The sequence below is a fragment of the Tamandua tetradactyla genome, chromosome 7, assembly GCF_023851605.1.
Source record: "Tamandua tetradactyla isolate mTamTet1 chromosome 7, mTamTet1.pri, whole genome shotgun sequence".
NCBI lineage: Eukaryota > Metazoa > Chordata > Mammalia > Pilosa > Myrmecophagidae > Tamandua > Tamandua tetradactyla.
Window position 1 is genome coordinate 29,988,209 of NC_135333.1, and position 9,981 is coordinate 29,998,189.

The 9,981-nt window shown below is 51.5% G+C and overlaps 1 protein-coding gene and 2 pseudogenes across 1 annotated transcript; all 3 read left to right on the forward strand.

The window, feature by feature from the left end:
- The first annotated feature begins 642 nt into the window (after positions 1 to 642).
- On the forward strand, positions 643 to 2,290 carry LOC143690396 (zinc finger and SCAN domain-containing protein 4 pseudogene; annotated as a pseudogene).
- A 398-nt stretch (positions 2,291 to 2,688) lies between these two features.
- Positions 2,689 to 3,347, forward strand: LOC143689558 (tetraspanin-13 pseudogene; annotated as a pseudogene).
- A 1,542-nt stretch (positions 3,348 to 4,889) lies between these two features.
- PDXP (pyridoxal phosphatase) lies at positions 4,890 to 9,981 on the forward strand. The gene is made up of 2 exons (XM_077168766.1): positions 4,890 to 5,475; positions 8,741 to 9,981. The coding sequence occupies exons 1-2, from the start codon at positions 4,890 to 4,892 to the stop codon at positions 9,055 to 9,057; spliced, it is 903 nt and encodes a 300-aa protein (XP_077024881.1). The 3' UTR covers positions 9,058 to 9,981.

Here is a 9,981-nt window from a genome sequence, read left to right on the forward strand (position 1 = left end):
CCTGTGAACTGCTCTGTGCCAGACCCTGGGCTATGCCCCCGACTCAGCCCTGTACCCAAAAAGCTGGGGACAACCAGGTAGGAGAACTGATGGTGCAAATCAAGTGTCACTGGGAGCCCAGGAGCAGGACATCTAGCCCAGACTATGTATGTGTGATAGGAAGTAGTCAAGGAAGGCTTCCTGGGGGAGGTGATGTCTAAGGGGAGTCTTTCAGGAGCTGGCAGGGTGCCAAAGTCAAGAGAAGATCCTATCAAGTCAAGAAGACCACCTATCCACGGGCCAAGAGCAGAAGGCCTGGGGCAGCAAAAAACAGAAAGCAGCTGAGCATCAAAGGCTGGGTGATAGTGTGTGACTTTTCCCAGACCTCTGATGCTCCATTTGCTGCTGGGGATCAGGCTGGTCTTCAGAGCCTTCTCTGAGGTTGATGTACACGTATAGAATTATGTGGGCAAATTCATCCTTCATCCCCCTACTTTAAACCATTGGCTCTGAAAGATCCCAAAACTTGTGATTTCCTCCAGATCAGAAGCCAGGCCACCCCATCACTACCCTGGGCAAGTGGCTCCTTCCTTCCCCGGGTGCTTCCCTGACAACCTGCCTCGCGTCCAGTGCTAGCCCACCCTGACCTCACAGTAGCTTCCCTGGGCATTTAAGAAACAAACACACGTGCCCAGGTCCAGTCCAATATAATTAAATCTGAATTTCTGAGCTCCAGCCACGCACCGGTATTTTTTAAAAGCATTTGTCAAAAGTCATCCAACCAGATGAAGCAGTGCAGACACCACATCAGCTCTGACCAGCATCCAGCCCGGATCCAGCTCTGAGCGCCAACCCAGGAGACTGCCATCTTTAAGTGTCTCCCAGGGATCCAAGTCAGCCAAGCCTGAATCCTCAAGATTGAGTCTGAGAAATCTTGCTAAGCATGGCTTTGGATCTCAGAATTTCCTTTCAACATGACCCATCCAGGAGTGATCCTGGGTCAGACACTCCAGAGTCTGAACCCACCCAAGGACCTGGTGTCCATGAGAGAGAGGCGACCTCTAAGTTCCAGGATGCTCAGCTCAGCTATTATCAAACCACCAGTGGTGCACTTGCACGGCAGGAACTCAAAAGACTCCATATGGTATTTCACTTGTGGCTGCAGCCTGAGAAACATAGCAAGGAAGAAATTATCTCTCAGTTGGTGCTGGAACAGTTTGTGATGAATGGACACTGCAGAAACTGCAGAAACAAGTTCACTTTACTAGAGAAATGGAACTCAAGTGGAAGAAACCTGGAGAAACTTATGGAAGATCTCACCGATGACTGCATGAGGTCACCTGGCCTTGTCCACGTCCACATGCAGGGACAGGAAGCCCTCTTCTCAGAGAATATGCCTTTGAGAGAAGTTGTTTTGCATCTCATGCAACAAATGCCAGCAGTAACCCCAAGAGAAAGCATGAAGGCAGACTTCCACGGTCCCCAAGATATTTCTCTTCAAACATAACAAGGAGATGACCATAAAGAAAATGGCAGCAACATTTCTGTGAAAACCAGAGGAGTAAATGACAGTTATCACTAGTCGAGAATATCTAATACCTTCTCTAGTTATTATTCAGAAAGACAACAGCCATCAGCCTGAAGAGGGGAGTGTTTCTTGGGAGAATTTGCAGAACCCCAGAAGAGTAGGGCTTGGCTCCTCCAGATCCCAGGAAGAATCCCTAGAACGACCCTTTTATCAAGATGTCCCCATGGAGGTGGAACCACAGTTTCTCCTCAGGCCAGATCAGGCCACCCCTGAGCCTATCCCTCCCCAAGCCACCCCTGAGCCTATCCCTCCTCAAGCCACCCCTGAGCCTGTCCCTACTGACCAAAGCAGTGAGGGTAAAACCAAGTGTGCAGTAAACCAAGAGAGAGTCCTTGGTCCCCCAAAATCCTATAAATGTGAGGATTGTCCCAGGATCTTTAGATATTTCTCTCAACTAGACGCCCATCAGAGAAGACACAGGAACGAGAGACCATTTGTTTGTGCCAAGTGTCACAAGGGTTTCTTCCAGATGTCAGACTTACACATGCATCAGAAGATTCACACAGCGGAGAAGCCCTTCGGGTGCAGCATGTGTGAAAGTCCTTCAGCCACAAAACCAACCTGCGGGCTCACAAGAGAATCCACACCGGAGAGAAGCTCTACATGTGCTCCTTCCGCGGGAGAAGCTACCACCAGTCCTCCACCTTCCACCGCCACCTGCGGACTCACCAGAGAACAAAGGCTGCCCGGCCAGGAGCTGCCCCAGGTGCTGCTCCCACCTAAGATATATTGCGTAATTATCCGGTATACCTACTTTTTCCTGCAAAATGCTAATTATGTCAATTGGGAGATAGCTACAGATTTGTTGCTTGGGTGGATTTATTAGGTGCTCCACTCTTCTTTATTATGTGATAACCTTCTTGGGAGATTAATTTTTCCTGAGGAAGACTTCAAATAAAAAAAGAAACAAATAAAAAAAGTCATCCAACCGTACACTTAAGATCAGTATGTAAATTACACAATTTTAAAAAGTTCCCCAAAAGGCTCACTGCACCCCCCGCCGCGGATCCCGCCACCCCACCGCGTCGGCGCCCCTGCGCAGCTGGGCCAGGCCCGGAGGAAAGGACAAAGAGGCGCCTGGGCGGCCCGTGGGAGCCGCGCCGGGGACCGCAGGCTCCACGATGGTTTGCGGAGGCTTCGAGTGTTCCAAGAACTGCCTGTGTGCGCTCAACCTGCTCTACACGCTGGTGAGTCTGCTGCTGATTGGGATTGCCGCCTGGGGCTTCGGGCTCATCTCCGCGTGGTGGGCGTGGCCATCGCAGTGGGCATCTTCTTGTTCCTGATCGCTTTAGTGGGGCTGATTGGCGCTGTGAAGCACCATCAGGTGCTGCTGTTTTTTTACATGATTATTCTCTTACTTGTGTTTATTGTTCAGTTTTCTGTGTCCTGTGCTTGTTTAGCCCTGAACAAGGAGCAGCAGGGTCAGCTTCTTGAAGTTGGATGGAACAGCACAACAAGTGCTCGAAATGACATCCAGAGAAATTTGAACTGCTGTGGGTTCCGAAGTTTTAACCGTAGTGATACCTGCCCGGCCAGCTGTGCTACAAGTGGTCACCAGTGCTTATCATGTGCTCCGATAATAGGAGAATATGCTGGAGAGGTTTTGAGATTTGTTGGCGGCATTGGCCTCTTCTTCAGTTTTACGGAGATCCTGGGCGTATGGTTGACCTACAGATACAGGAACCAGAAAGATCCTCGTGCTAACCTTAGCGCATTTCTTTGAGCGAACAAGAAAAACCTTTCATATTCTGCATTTGTTCAATTTCTCCAACTTTTAAGTTAAGCTGTTTTAGCCGTGTAAGGAAATAGTATCTGAAAAATGACATTATTGGCAGTGGAAGTATATATTTCTACTCTTATGTTTCTCTAAATGTTTTTGCTTTTCCATTGCTAAAACAAAAACAAAAAAATTGAAATGTGTGGTCTCCTAAGTCTCAGTAGCACCTGTGTGATCTGTGCACATGTCTGCCGCTGCCCACTGTGGCCTTCCATAGCATTTGTATCTGCACAAGAAGTTTGTATGGCACTACTGTGTTGATCATATGGGAATCTGAATATCCACCTCACTGGAATAATTGTATGTAGCACAGTGCTGCATAGGTAACTCCTACTGGGAAAAAAGTTGAGGTTTGTTAAAGCCAGGATATATGGAATTCTCTTATGTTCAGTTCAATATGGGAAATTCAAATTTCCATTTTTTTCCCTTAGGAAAGATGTGTTGTGGTGAAAATTGTTACCATCAAGTGATAATTTAGTTCTCGTAGTCTTTTAGGATTACATTAATGCATTCTAGAAATAGCTAGATCTTTAAGAAAGTGTTGGTTTAGTTTTTGGATTTTTAGAGGTAAGTGTGAAGGAGAAGTGGTCTCATGAAATGTACTACTGTATAAACATTTACCTTTTGCATTCAAAATGGAATGAATTTGAGTAATTCAGAAAGTATGTCTATATAATCTTGATGATCCTTTTGTAATAATTTGAAGTCCAAAAGACTGCATTTTTCAAGTTATCTTCAATGTGTTGGCCAGTATAGCAAAAAGATATTTGATTATCTGAAATACCTTTTTCATGAAATTTCTCAGTATTGTAACAGCAATTTCTCAAATCCAAACATGTTTGAATATGATCTCTCTGTAATTTGAAATTGAAATAGTATTGTGATTCTGTATATTATATTTAAAAAAAATTAAAGGATGGAAACCTTTAAAAAAAAAAAAAAAAAAAAAGTTCCCCAAAGGATTCTACTGCACAAGCCAGGATGAAGAATCGCCTGTCTAGTACAAGGGTCCCAGGGCCAGAGCAGACCGCAGGCGCCTCTGTCCCCACCAAACCTAAAAGTTTCTCAAGATTTCGCTCAGAACTGGAGCAACCGTGGTTCCAAGAGCAAGGTTTGACCCAAAGACATCTCCTTTAGCATCTGTTTTCATCCTAGCAACCAGCTCTCCTAAGCTTCTAATTGGTTGGGGAGGGCGGAACATTCGTAGTTCCTTATTGGTTAAGAAGAGCTCACGTCTCTCAGCCTCCCTCGCGGTGAGAGATGAGTCGAGATGCTACACCGACTTCCGGAACGGGGTACCGGTAGGAACGCGGCGGCGACTGGCCCAGCAGAGCTTGGGAGCGGGGCGAGGGAGCAGGGCGAAGGAGCAGGCTTATTCTTGATTGATCACCCTCCCGTGACTCCTCTCTCCAATCGGAGACACCCGTACCCATTAGGCCAAGCCGTGTGCCCGCCCCGGGCCCTCCCAGCGCGTCGATTGGCAGCCGCGAGCTGCGGGTGAGCGCGCCGTGCCCGGCGCGGGCGAGCGGGCGGCCAGCTGGCTGCATGGCGCGCTGCGAGCAGCTTCGCGGCGCGGCCGTGCGCGACGTACTGGGCCGGGCGCAGGGGGTCCTGTTCGACTGCGACGGGGTGCTGTGGAACGGCGACCGCGCCGTGCCGGGCGCCCCGGAGCTGCTCGAGCGGCTGGCGCGGGCCGGGAAAGCGGCGCTGTTCGTGAGCAACAACAGCCGGCGCGCGCGGCCGGAGCTGGCCCTCCGCTTCGCGCGCCTCGGCTTCGGGGGGCTGCGCGCCGAGCAGCTCTTCAGCTCCGCGCTGTGTGCCGCGCGCCTGCTGTGCCAGCGCCTGCCCGGGCCGCCCGAGGCGCCCGGCGCTGTGTTCGTGCTGGGCGGCGAGGGTCTGCGTGCAGAGCTGCGCGCCGCGGGGCTGCGCGTGCTGGGGGACCCCAGCGAGGACCAGGACGCGGGGGACGGCGCGGCCCCGCGGGTGCGCGCCGTGCTCGTGGGCTACGATGAGCACTTCTCCTTCGCCAAGCTGAGCGAGGCCTGCGCGCACCTGCGCGACCCCGAGTGCTTACTCGTGGCCACCGACCGCGACCCGTGGCACCCACTCAGCGATGGCAGCCGGACCCCGGGTGAGCGCGGGACCGGCAAGGAAACAGGGTGAGGGGAGGGGGCGTCTTGTGTTTTCATCTGCCCCCCTGGAGCGGGGTGGGATGAGGGGGACAGGGGCAGGGAGGGGAAGGCTCTCCACCCGACGAGAACCCTGCGCGCTTTCCGTTAATTCTTGCAGAAACTGCCTTGTGAGGGGCAGCGGTGGTTTCCCCGATAAGGAAACTGAGAGCCATTGTGGCTTCGGGAGTGGCTGTTGCAATCCAGAGCTCCGTACTTTCGGCCCTGGTCTTCCTGAATCGATCTCAAAGACCCTTGTTATTTTGCCTGACCCGCCATCGAGGTGAGGTTGGAGGGTTGGGGACTTAACCTGGAAGGACTGTCCCCCGTAGCAGGGTTAGAACACCATTCCCCAAGTGTGTGGGGCTCGGGAAGTGGAGTTTGAACTGAGTTCGAGTTCCAATTCCAGGTCTGTCATCTTAAGTTACATAACCTTCGCAAGTGTCTCTGTCCTGAGAGTAAAATGGGAATCGTATTAACTTACGGGTTCCACCTGAAAAAGAGTGATGAGGCTTAGCACAGGATGATGAAGGAGAGGGCCTGCACCTTAGAGGATCCAGGAAGGCTGCCTGGAGGAGCTTCTTGCAGTACAGGGAGCTAGGGGCAGACCCTGGGACCATGACTTAGGGGCATTGTAGAATCAGCATCAGGCCAGAAATCCAGAGTCTAGGCCTGTCCTATATCTGCTGCAGATCTCCTTGCTGTATTACCACCTCAACCTCAGTTTCCCCATAAATCCAAGGTGAGAGTTCTGATCAGGGATCCCAGCCACAGCTCCTCCTACCTATCCTAGACCATGCTAAGGAAAGCTTTTTTGTTTTTTTTTTCTTGGAGCCCTCAAAGCTCAGGTTAAAGCTGTGGGTTAGAAGCCCCCTGAAGCTCAGAAAGGGTGGGTGTGAGCAGCTGGGAAAACTTGCCTACACCTCCCTCCTGAGCTTCCTGGTAAACTCAGCCCCCACTGCCGGGTCCTGCTGGTCGCTCTCACAGCCTAGAGGGGGAGGCAGAGGCTTAACAAATCTAGCCATGCAGCCCCATTTATGCACAACTGAAAGATGCAGCTTTGAAACAGCGTGGTATAAAAATATTAATAAAGTCCCCGGTTAGGCATAAAATCTGAAATAATGCAAATCTTCCCCCTATAACCCATCCCCTACTGGCCTTCTAAATTGTGTGTTTACCTCGTTGCCACATGGCAGCCACTTGAGCTGTCTTCTGGATACACCACCAGCAAATAAGAAGACAGCCTTGGATTACGGGATCTTGAGACAGGCAGATAAAAGGGTGGCCTTGAGAAGCAGAATCGTGTTCATAGACTACATTGCTAGGATATTCATCCCCACCCAGGCTGGGGACCTGCATCGTGTTCACTGCTCTGTCCCCAGTGCATGGCTTGTAGTTGGGCCTCAGTAGATAATAGCTGAATGAATGAAGTAGGGATGAATAAATGTCCTAGCGGGAAAGCAAGTGACTGACTGAGCTGGGCTCCTTCTTAAGCTTAGAAATACACTTTGGGGTGACTCAGGTTAGAAGTCTCTAACTAAGGGGGCAGATGACTTCTCTTCCCAGTCCAGTTCGTAAGAAAACAAGCGGGTAAGTTCTAGGTCAGATGTCAGGGAGAATTTCCCAGTGGGATTGCTCAGGGCTGGCCTGGAAGCCTGATTTCTGGCCCAGCTCTGTCCCGCTCCAGGAACTTTCCCTGTCTGTGCTTGCTTCATTCACCCTTCTGGCCTTGGCTTGACTAAGCGAGGGGTTGCCACTGAGAGAAGAAAGATAGGAGGCCATGAGTGGGAGAGTTGAGGGTCAGACCAGGGGTGAACTTACAAATGTTTAATAACCCAGGGAGCTCTGCTTTGTACCATTTGCCATTTCCTGTGGTGTAAACTGCACCCCACCCGCCAGTTTCAAGCTATTATATGAAGTCATTAGACGTGAAGTTGGGAAGAGCTGTGCATCACTAGGCCAATAGATAGTATTTCCACCGTAGGATGTAAGTGAAAAGAGCATAAACAACGGTAAAAGTAATTAGGACGTGATGGGTTTTGAGAATTACCTGTGTTTTTTAAATAATTAATTTAATTGCAAAAGTTGAGATAAGTTAATTTTTAAAGGTGGCTTTGCTTAACAACCATCTCTCAAAATTTAGCACTCCCTGGCCAATAAAAGCTGGCCCAGCGCACACCCTCCCTGAGTGCAGATCCTGTTTCTACCATGTAGTAGGCTGTGCAGCCCTGGGCAAGTTACTTAACGTCCCTGAGCCTCAACTTTGTCATCTGTAAGATGGGCTTCCACGAGCACCCAGCACAGCCCCCAGCACTTTGGAATGTGCTTAGTAAGTGGTGATTATCATAGTCATCATTTGTCCAGGGACATTAGCTAATGTGAAGGCGGAACGTTCCGGCACAAAGATGTGTCTGTAAAACAGGTACAGTGGACTCTTTGTAGAGAGCAGTGTGATACTGGGCTGGGAATCAGGATTGTTTTTCCCCTAAACAGTGTCCTATTGTTGGATACTTGGGCACGTTCCACGATTTTGCTTATTGCAGTTCCTGCAGCTACAGACATCTTCAAGCATGTAGCATTTTGCCTCCAGTTTGAATTCTTTCCTTGTTATCCCTTTCTCAGCTGATGCTGGCTGGGTCAAAGGTGTGAACGTTTCTGTGCCCTGCTGTGTTTCAGAAGGGCTGTACCAGTTTCCAACGCCAGGAGCACCCATTCCTGTAGAATAACCACAACTTCGGTGTATAAATGCTTTTCCGTTTCCAAAGCACTTGCCCCTGTGATCCCCACAGCGCCTCTTTCAAGGCAGGTGCCATTTATCCCCACTGTTGCAGCAAGTCCAGGGAAATGCAGAGAGGTCAAGTGGCTTACCCAAAGGCACACAGCTGCCAGATTAAAATAGTGACCATCAGGCAGGCCTGACTGAGCTGGGCCCTGTTCTGAGTGCTTTAGCTGCCATGGCTCATTCAGTCTTTGCAGCAACAGAATGAGACACATGCCCTGTTAGAGAAAGGGAGACGGCACGGGGAGGCCTGCACGAAAGTGCTGGAGGTGGAATTTGAATGTAGAATCTGGTGCCGGGGCTTCTACTCGTAAACAGTGTACTAAGACTTGGGAGCAAGCCTTTTGACTCATTTCAGAGCCTCCTTTTATCCCTTGATTCCCAGTTTTGGGGCCTGGATGCCTCCCTGCCACCCACCCCTGCTGACCGGGTCCCCCCTCTCCTCTCAGGCACGGGGAGCCTGGCCGCTGCGGTGGAGATTGCCTCGGGACGCCAGGCCCTGGTGGCGGGCAAGCCTAGCCCCTACATGTTCGAGTGCATCACGGAGCACTTCCACGTGGACCCCGCCCACACGCTCATGGTGGGCGACCGCCTCGAGACCGACATCCTCTTCGGCCACCGCTGCGGCATGACCACCGTGCTCACGCTCACGGGCGTCTCCCGCCTGGAGGAGGCCCAGGCTTACTTGGCAGCCGGCCAGCACGACCTCGTACCCCATTACTACGTGGAGAGCATCGCAGACTTGACGGAGGGGTTGGGGGACTGAGCCCACCCACCCTGCACCCCCTCATCCCTGCCCCCCATCCCTGCTCGCCGTGGATGGAGGTTATGGGTCGTGAGCTGCATTAAACGCCACTGGCTCCCTGGCCCCTCTGCACCCTGGATGGGGCTGGAAGCCAGGGAAGATGTTCGGACCCTCGCCCCCACTCCCAGCAGTGGCTGGACACTCTGCTGTCCCAGAACCGGACCCCTGGCCTGTCCACCCTGGCCTGACCTAGCCAGGTGGCCTTATTTCCTATCGTGTCACCTCCTATCCTTGAAATCTGGGCTTGGGGCCAAACAAATTTCCCTCCAACGTGAACTCTTGATCCCCTCCCCGCTCACAGGTAGAGCTCTACCTGCTCCTCAGGCCTGACCCTGTTGACCAATCAGAGGTCTAGGTTACGATAAACCATTATTGTGCTAAGCCTTGAGTGCACCAATCAGAAGGCTGAATGACCATAACTCATTGATGTTGGGTCCTGGATGGGCCTCTTGGGAGCCTGCCTAACAATTAGGTCACCACTTAACGATGACCCCCCTGGTCTTTTAGACCCTGAATAGTCCATCTCAGAAGCCTGGGAACCAGTGGCCTCTTGACATTCTGGGGTCCAGATTCCATAGATAAATAAAGGTCCAAGTTCCGAAGATACCCTCCTCCACGAAGACTGTGATCGGTGGTGGTGAGCCCCATCCTTCCCTGATCATGGTGGCCAGGCCGGTGTTAACTGGTGGTCACAGGTTAGGAGGGGGGACTCTGTGCCTCTCCCTGTGCTGTCAGTGTTCCCTATGCCACCTCTCCCTCATGCCCATCCCCAGTTATTTATTTATTTATTATTGTGTGCCAGTGGGGGCGGGGCCGGCTCTTCCCCACCCCTCCACCTTGCTGTACCCAACCTCCCAGACTTAATAAAGTGCGAGTGGGAGTGTC